The sequence below is a fragment of the Urocampus carinirostris genome, chromosome 12, assembly GCF_059441175.1.
Source record: "Urocampus carinirostris isolate Australia breed hairy pipefish chromosome 12, RoL_Ucar_1.0, whole genome shotgun sequence".
Taxonomy (NCBI): domain Eukaryota; kingdom Metazoa; phylum Chordata; class Actinopteri; order Syngnathiformes; family Syngnathidae; genus Urocampus; species Urocampus carinirostris.
In genome coordinates this window covers 39,309,645-39,327,435 of record NC_142360.1, presented here as the reverse complement: position 1 = coordinate 39,327,435, position 17,791 = coordinate 39,309,645, and the positions used below count along the sequence as shown (strand labels likewise).

Sequence of the window (17,791 nt, the reverse complement as noted above, 5' to 3'; positions counted from 1 at the left end):
TTAACCTTGTTTCCCAGGGATTGACAATGGTGTGGAAAGTTCAAAATGTTTTTCATTTTTGATCCCCCTTGTCCTCCACCCTTTGCATCCACCCGCGACTCCACTAGACCAGCTCAAGTTAAATCACACTAAAGGGGGAAAAAAAAGATCCTGTTCATGTATGTTTTTTATCTGGGGGTTCCTATCCCCTACTATATGAAATTTCAACACAGAATATAATAACATAGTATTTTTCCTTTTTTGTATAAACATATTTGTTAATGACAAAATAATTCAAGCTTGAACCTCGAATTTCACTCTGTGATCCCCACCTCAGAACGGATTAACCTTGTTTCCCAGGGATTGACCATGGTGTGGAAAGTTCAAAATGTTTTTCATTTTGATCCTCCTTGTCCTCCAGCCTTTGCATCCACCCGCGACACCACTAGACCAGCTCACGTTAAATCACATTAAAGGTAAAAAAAAACACATACTAGAAAAATATGCAAATGAATCCAGAGAGATAACAATAGAAACGCGACATCCTTTTTCTTCAAAGTGGGTCAATCGCCTCCTAAATCATGTTAATTAAATAACCGTCGCCTGTTTTGTAGGAGGGTTTAGACATGGCGGATTTGCTTCCTCCTCAATGCCCGATTGAAATTTGCATATGCCTCATGTGAACAACACAATAGGACAAAAGGGATCGGATCCGCCCCCCCGAGCCGCCATGAAGGAAACGGGAACGCCCACCAAACCCCCCCAAAAAACCCCCATCGCCATGATCCATTTGAAATTTGCATCTATGTCCGTTCCTGTTTTATTCCTTATTACTGTACTCTATTTCATTATTTTTTTGGTACTGTGAAGCAGTTAATTGTGATTAATTAACTTGTAATCACATATCAAAGAAAAAATGACCCTATTTCTCCCATCAGGGTGAGGAAGAAAGATATTTTTGTCAAGAACCAGAACAGGATCAGGACCCAAACGCGTGACGTTCTCACACAAGCCTTTTATTTTATGGAAAATATGGAGTCTTGCACGTTAGGCAGTGGTCTGGCGTGGAATGATAGGAAGCCAGAGGCCGAACTGCTGTCAGAACACAAGGCTTGGTTACAATGATATCAATGACAATAAAGACAAAATTAATTTATCTGAAAAATACGCGAACGAGTGAACCAGCGGGTAGCACGGCGGCGCAGTGGTTAGCGCGTGTGCGGCACAGTTCCAAGGTCATGAGATCAAACCCCCTGTGTGGAGTTTGCATTTTCTCCCCGTGCTTGTGTGGGTTCCCCCCACATTCAAAAACGTGCATGTCAGGTTCATTGGCTGGTCCAAATTGTCCCAGTGAGCCCTGCAACTGGCTGGAAACCAGTTCAGGGTGTCCCCTGCCCACTGCCAAAGATAGCTGGGATGGGCTCCAGTACCCCCGTGACCCTACTGAGGATAAGCGGTGCAGATAATGGATGGATGGAGTGAACCAGCGATAAACAAACCACATATCAAGCTGTCACTCTAATTCAAGCATGGCTGCCAAATAAGCCATTGTAAAGGCGCAGAACATTATTTTATTTTGAAAGACAAATCACGACAGGAAGTCTCGACTGAGACTGAATTTCTTGCCATTATCACCTTGAGCCGGCTCGCGGCAGACACCGAAAGCATTTTTAGATGAAAAATTTTCCTTTTTATAAGCGAGCCGCCCGAGGGCAAGCGTTACCGTGACGACGAAAAACAAATTCGACACTTTTCAGCAGGGGCGTTCACAGGGGGAAGGCAGTGCCTAGCCACGCTCTGCCCACCCAAAGAAAACTGGATGTAGTGGTGAGGGCAGTCTTAAAACAATGGAAAAAAGAAAAAGAAAAAATAAGCGAGAAAAGAGTCGTAAAAGATGAAAACCAAAAGAATAAAAGGAAAGAGAGAAAATGAGAAAATGCAAGAAAAATGAAAAAGGCAGGAAAAAAAAGAAAAAATAAGCGAGAAAAGAGTCGTAAAAGATGAAAACCAAAAGAAAAAAGGAAAGAGAGAAAAAGAGAAAATGCAAGAAAAATGAAAAAGGCAGGAAAAAAAAGAAAAAATAAGCGAGAAAAGAGTAGTAAAAGATGAAAACCAAAAGAAAAAAGGAAAAAGAGAAAAAGCAAGAAAAATGAAAAAGGCAGGAAAAAGAAAAAAAAAGAAACGAGAAAAGAGTAGTAGAAGATGAAAACCAAAAGAAAAAAAGGAAAGAGAGAAAAAGAGGAAAAGCAAGAGAAAAATGAAAAAGGCAGGAAAAAAGAAAAAGAAAAAATAAGCGAGAAAAGAGTCGTAAAAGATGAAAACCAAAAGAAAAAAGGAAAGAGAGAAAAAGAGAAAAAGCAAGAAAAAAGAAAAAGGCAGGAAAAAAGAAAAAGAAAAAATAAGCGAGAAAAGAGTCGTAAAAGATGAAAACCAAAAGAAAAAAGGAAAGAGAGAAAAAGAGAAAAAGCAAGAAAAAAGAAAAAGGCAGGAAAAAAGAAAAAGAAAAAATAAGCGAGAAAAGAGTCGTAAAAGATGAAAACCAAAAGAATAAAAGGAAAGAGAGAAAATGAGAAAATGCAAGAAAAATGAAAAAGGCAGGAAAAAAAAAGAAAAAATAAGCGAGAAAAGAGTAGTAAAAGATGAAAACCAAAAGAAAAAGGAAAAAGAGAAAAAGAGAAAAAGCAAGAGAAAAATGAAAAAGGCAGGAAATGGAAAAAGAAAAAAAAGCGAGAAAAGAGTAGTAAAAGTTGAAAACCAAAAGAAAAAAGGAAAGAGAGGAAAAGCAAGAGAAAAATGAAAAAGGCAGGAAAAAAGAAAAAGAAAAAACAAGCGAGAAAAGAGTCGTAAAAGATGAAAACCAAAAGAAAAAAAGGAAAGCGAGAAAAAGCAAGAAAAATGAAAAAGGCAGGAAAAAAAAGAAAAAATAAGCGAGAAAAGAGTCGTAAAAGATGAAAACCAAAAGAAAAAAGGAAAGAGAGAAAAAGAGAAAAAGCAAGAAAAAAGAAAAAGGCAGGAAAAAAGAAAAAGAAAAAATAAGCGAGAAAAGAGTTGTAAAAGATGAAAACCAAAAGAAAAAAAGGAAAGCGAGAAAAAGCAAGAAAAATGAAAAAGGCAGGAAAAAAAAGAAAAAATAAGCGAGAAAAGGGTCATAAAAGATGAAAACCAAAAGAAAAAAAGGAAAGAGAGAAAAAGAGAAAAAGCAAGAGAAAAAGAAAAAGGCAGGAAAAGAGAAAAAGAAAAAATAAGCGAGAAAAGAGTCGTAAAAGATGAAAACCAAAAGAAAAAAAGGAAAGAGAGAAAAAGAGAAAAAGCAAGAAAAATGAAAAAGTCAGGAAAAAAAAAGAAAAAATAAGCGAGAAAAGAATTGTAAAAGATGAAAACCAAAAGAAAAAAAGGAAAGAGAGAAAAAGAGGAAAAGCAAGAGAAAAATGAAAAAGGCAGGAAAAAAGAAAAAGAAAAAATAAGCGAGAAAAGAGTTGTAAAAGATGAAAACCAAAAGAAAAAAAGGAAAGAGAGAAAAAGAGGAAAAGCAAGAGAAAAATGAAAAAGGCAGGAAATGGAAAAAGAAAAAAAAGCGAGAAAAGAGTAGTAAAAGTTGAAAACCAAAAGAAAAAAGGAAAGAGAGGAAAAGCAAGAGAAAAATGAAAAAGGCAGGAAAAAAGAAAAAGAAAAAACAAGCGAGAAAAGAGTAGTAAAAGATGAAAACCAAGAGAAAAAAAGGAAAGAGAGACAAAGAGGAAAAGCAAGAGAAAAATGAAAAAGGCAGGAAAAGGAAAAAGAAAAAGTAGTAAAAGATGAAAACCAAAAGAAAAAAAGGAAAGAGAGAAAAAGAGAAAAAGCAAGCAAAATGAAAAAGGCAGGAAAAAATAAAAATAAAAAATAAGCGAGAAAAGAGTAGTAAAAGATGAAAACCAAAAGGAAAAAGAGAAAAAGCAAGGAAAATTTAAAAGGCAGGGGAAAAAAAGAAACCAAAGAACTCTGTACTCTGGAAATTACGGTAACTTTTTTTTGTGCGTTTTTTTTTTTTTTGTTCTATTTCACATCCGTCCCCGGGGAGCCTGGCCGAAAACATGCCATGCTGGATGTCAACGCCTCTCTTGAGATTTCGCTTTTTCCTACAGTATCTCCCCTCCCTTGAACCCCCCCACAACACAGAGTGATCCGGCTCGCCCGGTCTCTCCGTCACGCGGGTAATCGGCCTCCGCTATTTCATTTGGCTCGGTAATGAAAGCAATCCCAGCGCTTTTCACTCATATAATGAGAACCCCCCCCCCTCCCCGTACCCCCCGTTAATGGACGGAGGAGAGAAAACCTGTGTGTGATTACGACACACCATCCTGCCAAGTCTGGCTTTTTCTGAAGGTTTTGGATTTTAAAAAAAAAGCTATTGATGAGCCTCGAATAAAGCCGGAAAACCTTGAGGAATTTGTTTGATGAAGATGCCGGTGCTTCACCATACATCGTATTTTCTGAAGGACGCTAGAATTTCCTACATTAAACAAATTGATTGATGTAATTACTGCAGTTATTTGAGTTCTGATATGAATGACTAATCCCAAGAAAATGGAACCGATGGTTCAAATAGCTCACACACCATTGGAAATTGCTCAATTTCAAACATATATACATATCCATCCATCCATTATCTGCACTGCTTATCCACAGTAGGGTCGCGGGGGTGCTGGAGCCCATCCCAGCTATCTTCGGGCAGTGGGCAGGGGACACCCTGGACTGGTTGCCAACATAGAGACAGACATCTGACTCACTCATTCACACCTAGGCACAATTCGGACCGGCCAATGAACCTGACATGCATGTTTTTCGGAATGTGGGAGGACACCAGAGTGGCTGAAGGAAACCCACGCAACAGCGGGGAGAACATGCAAACTCCGCACAGGAGGATTTGCATACCCAATGTTATTTTCTTTAAATATGAATAGGTTGCAAATTTAGATGTTGTATTCCTTGCATATAGCAGAATCCATACCTAGTAGTTGCCGACATGTTTGTCTGGGTCACTTGCTGCTACGCTGTGCTCATTTGAAGTAGTTGCCAGCCAGTCGCAGGGACAGACAATTTGCTCGCTGAACCACACCTAGGGATAATTTGGACCGGCCAATTCACCTGACATGCATGTTTTTTTAGATAGTGGTTATGATTACTGATGTGAATTACCTGTGCCCCTATTTAATCCCACTCCTGTCTGTCGCCTTTTGTCAGTCCGTCTGCGAACCTCAATTAACACTAAGCAAGCCTCATTTTGACCCTGACTCGTACCTGTTATTGCTCCTGTCCCCGGGCTTCGACCTGTTTTTGATTCAGACCATGTCTACTCTACTTTCCTGGCTTACGACTCGCTTCCGAGCCCGACCACGTTTTTGCTCTCCTGTCCCGGCTAATGACCCGTTTTTCCGTTCTCGACACCGCCATCGCTCGACACGGTAGATCCACTTTCTAGTTCAGAGCGACCTGCTTCCCCCGACCTGCTTCACCGGATCGTGGGCGCAACCATTTCCTTTTTCCAATAGAACTGAACGCAAGTGGGTCCTGTCTCCGTTCTGGTCTTGAGAGTAAGTGTACTACAGGGTATTTTTAGGATTTCTTTTTTTCTTTATTTTGTTTTTGTAAAATATTTTGATATTATTTCAAGTGATATTAGAAAAAAAATACAGTAGTATGTATTGTTTTTTTGTTTGTTTACTGGACTAATGATGAATTCTCGTAAAATAGATTTTAAACATAACTGAAAAAGTAAATGGCAGATTTTACTCTAAATGTAACATTTTTTTAACTATAATGGGAAAAATTTGGCCTATTGCCAGATTAGACCATTTTACTCATTTTCAACGTTTGTTGAAACTATCAATATATAGAAAATTTATAATATAGTGAATTAGAATTAGAATACATACATTTGAACTCAGTCCTGTCTGTCCTCTTTGTGTCAGTCCGTCTGCAAACCTCAGTGTATACTAGGCAAGCCTTTTTCGACCCTGACTCCCACCTGTCCCGTTTTTGCTCCCGTCTCTCCGGTTAAACCCGTTTTTTTTTTTTATCCCTAGTCCTAAAAATAGCAGTTATGGGTAATTGTTATTTTCTGGCATGATAATTTGGTGTTTGACTGAGCCATTGAAGTATATTTAGAAACACGTATCAAAGTAGTAGCCATTTGTGAAAACCAGAAACAAAAATCTTCAGAAAGTTTGTTGGCCCCTGATCTAAACTAATTGCTTTCATTTTTACATTCTTGCATTGTTCCAAAATGTACCTCAGTTAACACGAGGCTCGCCTTTTTCGACCCTGACTCCCACCTGTCCCGTTTTTTGCTCCCGTCTGTTCCCCGGCTTTGACCCGCTTTTGATCCTAACCACGTCTGCTCTCCCGTCCCGGCTTTCGGCCTCTTTTTGTCCCAGACCACGTCTTCTCTCCTATTCCGGCTTACGATCCGTTTCTGACCCCGACCACGTTTTTGCTCTCCTGTCCCGGCTATCGACCTGTTTTTCCGTCCCTGACACCGCCATCGCTCGCTACGGAAGATCCAATTCCGCGTTCGGATCGCAATCCGAGTCCGAGAGCGACTTGCTACTCGCGATCTGCTTCACCGGATCGTGGGCGCAACCCTTTCTCTTTCTTCCAATAAAACTTGTGAGAAACGCTACGCAAGTGGGTCCTGTCTCCGTTCTGGTCCTGACCAAAATATATAGAAGATATATATATAAAACAGTAGATATAGATAAACAACCAAAACAATTATCTTCTAATTAGCCAACATATATTTTCATTGTAATACCAAACACACACACAAGACACTAAAACTAACAAAAACAAACGAAAAAACACACAATTCATATGATTTTATTGACTAAAATTTTGTAGAGCAACATTTTCAATCACTACTAGTGGTTAGTTCATGTCTGAGTGGTTTCTAAATGCTGAGGAGGAAACACAAACATTGTCAAATGTCCCAAAAAATATACAAATAAAACGCTTCCTCTATGAAGAGCAAGATGGAGTATGAAGAGCTGGTGCTCTGCCGCCCTCTTCAGGACAAACGGGGTTATTGCAACGGTAGTGGTCAAGCTCCAAGAGCGGCGTTCTCGCGATAATATTATTAAAAGTCATGATTTTGTTTTGATAATAGTATTTTGGGGTTCATTTTTATGCTTTTTATTGCTTAAATCGTCCCAGTACCATGGCGGATAGCAAAAGTTTTCACCAAAAATAAATACGACACAAGAATAATTTGCATGAAGTCCATACAATAGAAAAGTGCACAAGTATATTCTACATAAAACAAAATAAAATTTAAAAAAAGAAACAACACACACACAGCTTAAAAACGCTACTAAAATCCATTAACTGTCAGTTTGTAGTCCATTAACTCACTGTTTTAAATAAAAACACATTTCAAAGTTGTGCATAGTGGCTTACAATCTAAAATGTGGATTGAACTGTTCCATTCTCATTTGAACGACACTGTAGTGTCATGATTACCGATGTGATTCACCTGTGCCAGCTCATTTGCCGCCAACCGCCGCGAGTTCTTATAGGCTCCCTGTCACTATTTGAACCCTGTCCTGTCAATCCCCTGTTGTCAGTCCGTCTGCAAACCTCCGTGTGTACTAAGCAAGCCTTTTTTGACCCTGACTCACGCCTGTCCCGTATTTTGCTCCTGTTTGTCTCCCGCTACGACCTGTTTTGATCCCGACCACGTCTGCTCTCCCGTCCCGACTTACGAGCCGTTTTTCATCCCGAACACGTCTGCTCTTCCGTCTCACGACCCGTTTCTGACCCCGACCACGTTTTTGCTCTCCTGTCCCGACTATCGACTTCTTTTTCCATTCCTGACACCGCCATCCCGACCACGTCTGCTGTCCCGTTCTGACTTACGACCTGTTTTGATCCCGACCACGTCTGCTCTCCCGTCCCGGCTACCGACCAGTTTTCTGCCCCTGACACCGCCATCGCTCGCTACGGAGGATCCACTTCTGCTTTCGGAAAGTTTGGGACAGTTTGCTTCCAAGAATAGTGAAGAAAAAACTCATTCATCCATCCATCCATCCATTATCCGCTTATCCTCAGTAGGGTCACGAGGGTGCTGGAGCCCAAGCAACTAGTTCATTTGAATAAAAAAGTTAATGTTTTGAAAAAGAAGGTAAGCATAACCCACACGATAACCCAACAATTGAATGACTGGTTGAATGAATAACCCTGAGTTTTTGCTGCTTAATCAATCAAAATCCTTTCCTGGTAACATCCCTATCATTGTGGATAAGCTTCTCATAGGTCCCTATCCTCACATGGTTATTCTGTGCCTTGCCCTAATTATATTTCATTTGCATTATTGATTTTTTTTTTTTTTTAATTACAACCGTTTTGGCGCATGTGTGGCACAGTTCATGTCATGGGAACCTCCTGCGTGTGTTCAAATCCAGCTACCGGACTTCCTGTGCGGAGTTTGTATGTTCTCCCCGTGCTTGCGTGGGTTTCCTCCGGGCACTCCGGTTTCCTCCCACGTTCCAAAAACATGCATTTCAGGTGGATTGGCCGGTCCAAATTGTCCCTAGGTGTGAATGAGCGAGTGAGTTGTCTGTCCCCGTGTGCCCTGCGATTGGCTGGCAACCAGTTCAGGGTGTCCACTGCCCCATGATTGCTGGGACGGGCTCCAGCACCCCCGCGACCCTACTGAGGATAAGCTGTGCAGCTGATGAGATGAGATGAGACAACCGTTTTGTGAGTCTGTGTATTGGATGTTGCAGGTTGTTCAGTGTCTTATTGTCAGGGTTGGGTAGGGTTGCTTGAACTGGATTACTTTCAATGACTTTTGGATGACTCCGATACCAAATATGCTAATAAAAGACAAAAGAAACTCAATCTGAATCAAATGATGACTCACAACACATGGTAAGATTTCTCTCCTGGCTTTGATCTCTTTGATCTCAGGCAAAACGAAAATCAAATGCCACAGAAACAAAATGAAAATCAATCCAAACAGCTTTTTGCCGTTCCGTGTATTCCGTTACTCCCCAAGCATGCACAAAATTTAGTAATTTTATTCGTATTTAGTTTCTTTTGTCTTTTATGAGCATATTTGCGATTGGAGTAATCCAAAAGTAATGGAAAGTAATCCAGTGAAAGTAACCCTACCCAACCCTGCTCATTGTACATTGAATGCAAAGTTCGGGGTGCAGTCCCTAATGTTGGGGCCTTATTAGAATTTACTGAGGGCGCTCGCCTTAACCAGTACTGCCGAGAGCAACTCGGCAGGTCCACTAGGGTGCGCTAGAGCGTTGCCGACCGGATCCGGGTGCTTCCCGTCCGTGTTGACGCCCCTGCTTTGGGTGGGTTTGCCCCCCACGCTGCTTTTGCTGTTCTCCGCCGTGGGCCCTTCCGTTCCTAAGTGGGGGTTCCCCGGCATCGGCGTCCCCGTGGCGTCTCCGCCCGCCTGGCAGCAGCACAACACCCGAAAGAACGCCGCTCTCATCTCCCGACTGGACAGCGTGTAAATGAGAGGGTTGAGTGCCGAGTTGAGCACCGCCAGAGCGATAAACCAATCCACCTGGTAGAGCACCGGACACCCGTTGGGACTGCAACCTACATCCAGGAGCAAAAGCAGGAACAGGGGCGCCCAGCACACCACGAATACCCCCAGGACGATCACCACCGTCCTCAGCAGGGCGAGCGAGCACTCCGAAGGCCTGCTACTCACCCGGCGTCCGCTGGACGTCACCAACCGGTAGATGCGGATGTAGAGGATCACGATAGCGACCAAGAGGGCGCTGAAGACGCTAATGCAGAAGGCTACGTAGCTTTTAGCGTACAGGGGGAGCACGGTGGAGCAGGAGTTCAGTTGACCCAGGCAGTTCCAGCCTAAGCTGGGTAAAGCACTGAGTAGAACTGAAACCATCCAGCAAGCAGCCAACAGACCTAGCAAGCGGCCTCTACCGGCCGTTTCGCACGGGCGTAGCCTCACCATGGTCATGTGGCGTTCGATTCCGATGGCGAGCAAGCTAAAGGTGGAGGCGCTGAGGGCTACGAACATGCTCCCCTCCCTGGCCAGCCACTGAGCCGGAGTTAGGAAGTAGGTCCGGCTCCCGGAAGTGAAGATGTTCACCACGTAGGCCACGCCCGCCAGCAGGTCCGAAAGCGCTAAGTTGCCGATGAGGAAATACATTCGATTGTGGAATCGTTTGTTCCGCCACAAAGCCAGTAGAACCGTCAGGTTCTCCAGGACGATCAGAACGCAGATGAGGAGCAAGATGGCCGTCTTGCAGGTTCCAGCCCCTCGGGCGCGCTCCCATTTGCCCGAGTGGTTGTAGTGGGCCACGATCACCATGTTCATGCCTTCTTCTGGAACTGCGCCCATCCTCACACAGACACTTCCCTTGTCACGCGGCAGGGGGCGCTAAAGGACCGGATGCTGAGGGACTGGCATCTTACTCCAGCCGCCTCCGGAGGATCTGCGGATCAAATGCGAAGGTAGGATCAGCAAGTTCTTCCCCTGATTCATCTCAATTCTTTTCAGGAAGTGATAACAAAAATAACCAGAGTTGGGTAAAGTTACTTTAACTGGATTACTTTCGATTACCTTTCCACACTTAAATTAAATTATCTCAGGAAGCAGAACCCACTCGCGTAACGTTACTCACAGTTGATTTATTTTTGTAGTATTTTTGTGATGTTTCCACAGGAATTTTTGTAGTATCAGTATTTCTGTTGTAATCCTCTTGTCGAAGTATTTTTGTAGTAGTATTTCTTTAGTCGTTATTAGTATTATAGTATTATGTATTTATATTTTTAATTATTTCACTAGAAGTATTATTGATGCATTTCCAAAAGCAGTATTTTAGTAGTATTTTTGTCATATTTCTTTAGTATTTTTAAATATTACTGTAATTATCTTTTAGTAGCGTTTTTGGAGTAAATCATTCTGTAGTAGTATTTTGTAATATAGTACTACTGTAGTCGTAGTTTTGTAGTAACCAGGGTTGGGTAGGGTTACTTTAACTGGATTACTTTCAATTACTTTTCTACACTTTTCCACATCCTGCAAATATATCTCTTAAATTATCTCAGGAAGCAGAACCCACTCGCGTAACGTTACTCACAGTTGATTTATTTTTGTAGTATTTTTGTGATCTTTCCACAGGAATTTTTGTAGTATCACCCTAGGTGTAATTTTCAGTTGTAATCCTCTTGTCGTAGTATTTTTGTAGTAGTATTTCTTTAGTAGTTATTGGTATTATAGTATTATTTATTTATATTTTTAATTATTTCACTAGAAGTATTATTGATGCATTTCCAAAAGCAGTATTTTAGTAGTATTTTTGTATTTTTTCCATAGCAGTATTTTTGTCATATTTCTTTAGTATTTTTAAATATTACTGTAGTTATCTTTTGGTAGTGTTTTTGGAGTAAATCATTCTGTAGTAGTATTTTGTAATATAGTATTACTGTAGTCGTAGTTTTGTAGTAACCAGGGTTGGGTAGGGTTACTTTAACTGGATTACTTTCGATTACTTTTCCACACTTTTCCACATCCTGCAAATATATCTCTTAAATTATCTCAGGAAGCAGAACCCACTCGCGTAACGTTACTCACAGTTTGTTTATTTTAGTAGTATTTTTGTGATATTTCCACAGGAATTTTTGTAGTATCAGTATTTCTGTTGTAATCCTCTTATCGTAGTATTTTTGTAGTAGTATTTATTTAGTCGTTATTAGTATTATAGTATTATGTATTTATATTTTTAATTATTTCACTAGAAGTATTATTGATGCATTTCCAAAAGCAGTATTTTAGTAGTATTATTTCCATAGCAGTATTTTTGTCATATTTCTTTAGTATTTTTAAATATTACTGTAATTATCTTTTGCTAGTGTTTTTGGAGTAAACCTGAAAATAACAGACACAACGCGGAACCTATTTACTCACAGCAAGATAAACTGTGGAATAGAAACACCGATAACTTGTGTAAACAAGTTTATTTTATTTGGCAAATAAACAACACAAACGATTCTTTCAGCTTCTTCCTTAATTCTTTTCCTACTCCAAGCAAATTCAGTGTTGCTGATTATACGTAGCAGATGAGAGATTAGAGCAGACATGTGTCAGGACCAGAACGGAGACAGAACCCACTCGCGTAACGTTTCTCACCGTTTTATTGGGAAGAAGGGAAAGGAGCGCACACACGATCCGGAGATCGCCGGTCGCGGGGAGTACGTTGCTCAGACGCGGAAGTGGTGTCGGGAACGGAAAAAACGGGTCAGTAGCCGGGATAGAAGAGCAAAAACGGGATCGGAAATGAGTCGAAAGCCAGGAGAGGAGAATAGACGTGGTCGAGAACAAAAACGGATCGTTATTCTGGACGGGAGAGCAGACATGGTCGAGATCAAACAGGTCGTTATTCGGGACAGGAGAACAGACGTGGTCGAGATCAAAACAGATCGTAACAGGCGACAAACGGGAGCAAAAACAGGCAAAAAAAGGACTTAAAAACAGATTCGCAGAGGGACAGACAAAAGGGGACTGACAGGACAGAGTTTAAATACTGACAGGGAGCCAATCCGTCAACAAGCTGCAGCTGGCGCCACACGGGCGGGGCCAATTGGGCGCCATGGCAACCGCGACAAAATGGCCAAACATAGTTAAGTCTAACAAAACAACTTATTTCCTTGATTACTAGCAAAAAAAGTTATTATTCAAGCAAGATAGCACGCAAAAACATGTAAAAAGCTAGCTAGATAGCTTCCTAATGAGCTAAAAAGATAACTAGATAAAGTACGGGTAAAGAAAAGGGATCTAGCTAGCTAGCTAACTAGCTAAAAGAGTAAAACGCCAACTCAAAAGCCAGATAGGAAGCTAGATAGCTAGCTAGAAATGAGGTCTAAATTTATCTTGATATTTAGGAAAGAATGTAAAAATGTAGCTATTTAGCTAGCCAAATTAAATGAAGTAAAATAAATCAATAAAAATGTGAAGAAATAAATTTCTTTAATATCTAGTCATTATATTCTCTTAATTAATTGCTTCAAAATAATTATCAAAACTTGAATACATTTTTTGTCCATGAATCCCATCAACTGAAATTTATTGTTTAGAATTTCTAAAAGAACAACTTGTTATTATTATGTTGATACTAAAATATTGCCGGGTTATTTTTATAAAAATGGGTTCAAATACACACTAAAAAAATAAATTTACTAGAAACTCACAAAAAAATCACAATGATCCAGCACTGATGAGCTATTATCAGAACAGGTCTGCGGGCACCTTAGCTTTCCTTAGGAGGCACCATGTTGGAGACCCCTGTTCTCAGGTTGGACCAGGTATTCCCCTAAGAAGGCCTGAGTCATTTATAGACTAGTCCTGAAAATAGCAGTTATGGGTAATTGTTATTTTCTGGCATGATATTTTAGGGTTTGACTGAGCCATTGAAGTATATTTAGAAACAGGTATCAAAGTAGTAGCCATTTGTGATAATCAGGAACAAAATTCTTCAGAAAGTTTGTTGGCCCCTGATCTAAACTAATTGCTTTCATTTTTACATTCTTGCATTGTTCCAAAATGTACCTCAGTTAACACGAGGCAAGCCTTTTTCGACCCTGTTCCCACCTGTCCCGTTTTTTGCTCCCGTCTATTCCCCGGCCTTGACCCGCTTTTGATCCTAACCAATTGCTGTCATTTTAACATTCTTGCATTGTTCAAAATGTACCTCAGTTAACACTAGGCTCGCCTTTTTCGACCCTGACTCCCACCTGTCCCGTTTTTTGCTCCCGTCTGTTCCTTGGCTTCGACCCGCTTTTGATCCTGACCACGTCTACTCTCCCGTCCTGGCTTTTCGACCTCTTTTTGTCCCCGTCTCTCCTATTCTGGCTTACTAATCGCTTCTGACCCCGACCACGTTTTTGCTCCCCTGCCCGGCTACTGACCGTTTTTTTTCATTCCCGACCACATGTGCTCTCCCGTCCCGGCTTACGACCTCTTTCTGACCCAGACCACGTTTTTGCTCTCCTGTCCCGGCTATCAACCTGTTTTTCTGTCCCTGACACCACCATCGCCAGCTACGGAAGATCCACTTCCATATTCGGATCACTTTTTTACTCTCCAGTCCGGCTACTGACTCGTTTTTCCGTTCCAGACCACATCTGCTCCCCTGTCCTGGCTTACGACTCGCTTCCGACCTGGACCACGTTTTTGCTCTCCTGTCCCGGCTACTGATCCGTTTTTTCATTCTCGACCACATCTGCTGTCCCGTCCCGGCTTACGACCCGTTTATGACCCCGACCACGTTTTTGCTCTCCTGTCCCAGCTACTGACCTGTTTTTCTGTTCCCCACACCACCATCGCCAGCTACGGAAGATCCAGTTCCATATTCGGATCACTTTTTTGCTCTCCTGTCCCGGCTACTGACCCGTTTTTCCGTTCCCAACCACACCTGCTCCCCCGTCCCGGCTTACGACTCGCTTACGACCCCGACCACGTTTTTGCCCTCCTGTCCCGGCTACTGACCCGTTTTCCCGTTCCCGACACCGCCATCGCTCGCCACGGAAGAGCCACTTCCGCGTTCAGAGCAACCTGCTTCCCGCGTCCAGCAATCACCGGATTGTGGGCGCAACCCTTTCTCTTTCTTCCAGGAAAACTTGTGAGAAACGCAACGCAAGTGGGTCCTGTCTCCGTTCTGGTCTTGACACATTTTCTAGGTGAAAGCAATTCAGCAATGATAAAGTAATCCAAACCAAGTTTGACCTAAAGAGCCTCAAAAGCAAAAATATTTCGATTTTGCTTTTGGAGAGAGAGCCGTACCATGTATTTTAAGACTAAACCAGCTCCCCAGACAAAAGCTAATTCCTATTTGATTCCAGTGAGACCTTAGTGTCAGGACCAGAACGGAAGCAGGACCCAATTGCGTCGAGATCAAATCATAGTTTTGACTCGGTCCTGTTTTCTGTTGGTATTTCCTGTCCGGTATGGTTCCCGTTTATTTTTGTCCTGTTTAATATCGGTTTCCAGTTTCGTTCCCGCCTAGTTTGTCCTGTTTAATTTCGATATCCTGTTTTGATATCAATCCTGTTTGTCCCGTCCTGTCAGGTATCGACCCCATCTGTCCGATATCTGCTCGGACAATTGGTATCGATCTCCTCAGCCTCTGGCTTCCTATCATTCCACGCCAGATTGCTGCCGAACGTGCATGACTCCCTATTTCCCGTTAAATAAAAGGCTTGTGTGATTAACGTCACGCGTTTGGGTCCTGATCCTGTTCCGGTTCTTGACAAACATATTATCCATTATTCAAGTGAAAACAATTTAGGAATTAATATGATCCATACTATAAGAAACTTGGGCTTTATTAGTTCTTTTTTCTATTATATGACAAGTATTCTTTAGTACTTCAAATATCTCAGCCATCTTTTGTTAAAAATGGATGGACCCACTTCTGAATTTTTATGTTTTGTCACCAATATCGGTCCATTTTGTCTAATATAAAACATCTTTACTGTTGTTTAGGGTTTGTTTGTTCCACAAAATTAAATAAATACATTAATTAGGTCACTTATTATTATTATTATTATTATTATTATTAGGAACATGACGTCCCTGTCATGGCTGCCATGGCGCCCAATTGGCCACGCCCGTGTGTGTCACGGTTGCCGTGGTGCCCAATAGGCCCCGCCCGTGTGGTGCCAGCTGCGGCTCGTTGACAGATTGGATTTCCATCTGTTTAAGCTCAGTGCTCTCATTCTTCCTTTGTCGGTTCGTCAAGGAACCTCTGCCCCGCAAGACGTGGGTTTTGACTCGATCCTGTTTCCTGTTGGTATTCCCTGTCCAGTATTGTTCCCGTTTATTTTTGTACTGATTAATTTCGGCTTCCAGTTTTGTTTTCCGTCTACTTTTGTCCTGTTGGTTAGTTTCTCCAGCTTTCGTTCCCGTCCAGGTTCTCCTGTTTATTTTCGTTACCCTGATTCGTTATCGCTCTCGTCGCTCTCTGGCTTCCTGTCCTTCCACGCCAGACCGCCTTCCTAACCTGCATGACTCCCCTATTTCCCATAAAACAAAGGCTTGTGTGAGAACGTCACGCGATTGGGTCCTGTATCTGCCCTGGTTATGACAGTCCCAAAATAAATCGTAGCTGTGTGGCGTCAAAACGACCCAAAGTTAGCTACCTAACTCAATATTTTTTTTAAATATATATACCAAAATTAGATTATGTTGTACCCAACCATATTTAAAGTTAATTTTATTCTTTTTGTGTGTTTTAAGTGAGTCTAATATCGAAATGAACCCTAATCTTATTTACGTAAAAATGTTTTTATTGTTAAATAACAAGAAAATAAAGTTAATTTTCGTCTACACAGATAAATCAAATGTATTCGATAGAGCTAGTTAATTTAATTGACCCTTTATAAGCATTTCCAAGAGCGTAAGAAGAAAAAATTGAAATAATCCTTAAAATGATGGTTTTAAACTTAATAACTAACTCGCCTTTATTGTGAAAAACTAAATCAACTCAAAGTATGAAAATAAAAGTTTTATTGACGCTTCAAATACATCTCTAACTTTCAAAACAACAAACAAAGAAGAAAAAATTCTCCTAGAGGAAAAAAAAAATACAGTACTCACCATATTGGAATACACCATTGGCGCATAAAACTCGAGGTTTCTTTATCGTCTCCGAGTAAACATGTTCCGCTTTATTTAGAGATGCATTTTCTCTTAAAAAAAAATGGAGTGTAACGGTTTTCCAGTCCGGTCCGTGTGGTTGCAAAAATTGTGAGAAGTTTTTGGGGGAGAAGTTTTCTTTCTGCTGCTGCAAACAGAGGTTCGCTCTCAGCGTTAGTGGGCGGGGCCTTTGACTTAGGCTCCTCCCCTTACTCTGATATTTCTTCATTTCTTACGCTGTTTATTATATTTTAGGACAGATGTGTGATAGGATTTATTAACCTCTCAAAGAAATGTAAAATAATAAAATACATTAAAAAAGAAAAGCCACAGTAACTTAAAAGTGAGTTGCCGAGTAAATAGATCCGACAGCGCTCTAAGCCACGCCCACCATAGTGACGGTATCCGTGTATCACACGAGGAGCAAATAGGGCGGCCGAAACAACAGTGAGCTACTCTATAGTCACTGCAAGTTTTGAGATCCGGTGCAAAAATGACAGCACGAAAATAAACTGCGGTGTTGTGCCGTCCACTCGCAAAGTCTTGATAAAGCACACACGATTATAAATTGAAAAGGACAAAGAAAGGCATTCTGGGAGGTAGTTCAACCAAAAGCATATCGGTAGTTTCATGTTGCCGTGATGCAAATCAATAGCATATCAGCATTTAGTATGACTTCAACCAATAACAGACCGGAATTTTAAAAAGAACACAAGATCCTGAACTGAATAAAGAGAAAGAGGCATTGTAGGAGGTAGTTCAACCATCAGCATATCAGTATTTTCATGTTGCTTTGTTGCAAGCATATAGCATATCAGCATTTCATATGACCTCAACCAATAGAAGACCAGCATCTTACAAAGAACACAAAATTCTGAACCGAATGAAAAGAGAGAAAGGCATTGTAGGAGGTAGTTCAACCTACAACATATCAGTATTTTCATGATGCTTTGTTGCAAGCCAATAGCATATCAGCATTTCATATGACGTCAACCAATAGAAGACCGGAATTGTAAAAAGAACACAAGATCCTGAACTGAATAAAGAGAAAGAGGCATAGTAGGAGGTAGTTCAACCATCAGCATATCAGTATTTTCATGATGCTTTCTTGCAAGCCAATAGCATATCAGCATTTCATATGAATTCAACCAA

The 17,791-nt window shown here is 41.2% G+C and overlaps 1 protein-coding gene across 1 annotated transcript; it reads right to left on the bottom strand.

Moving 5' to 3' along the window:
- Positions 1-8,696: 8,696 nt before the first annotated feature.
- s1pr3a (sphingosine-1-phosphate receptor 3a) lies at positions 8,697-16,749 on the bottom strand. The gene is made up of 2 exons (XM_088350189.1): positions 16,601-16,749; positions 8,697-10,439 (listed from the first exon to the last, which is right to left on the bottom strand). The coding sequence occupies exon 2, from the start codon at positions 10,343-10,345 to the stop codon at positions 9,191-9,193; it is 1,155 nt and encodes a 384-aa protein (XP_088206315.1). The 5' UTR covers positions 10,346-10,439; positions 16,601-16,749; the 3' UTR covers positions 8,697-9,190.
- Positions 16,750-17,791: the final 1,042 nt, after the last annotated feature.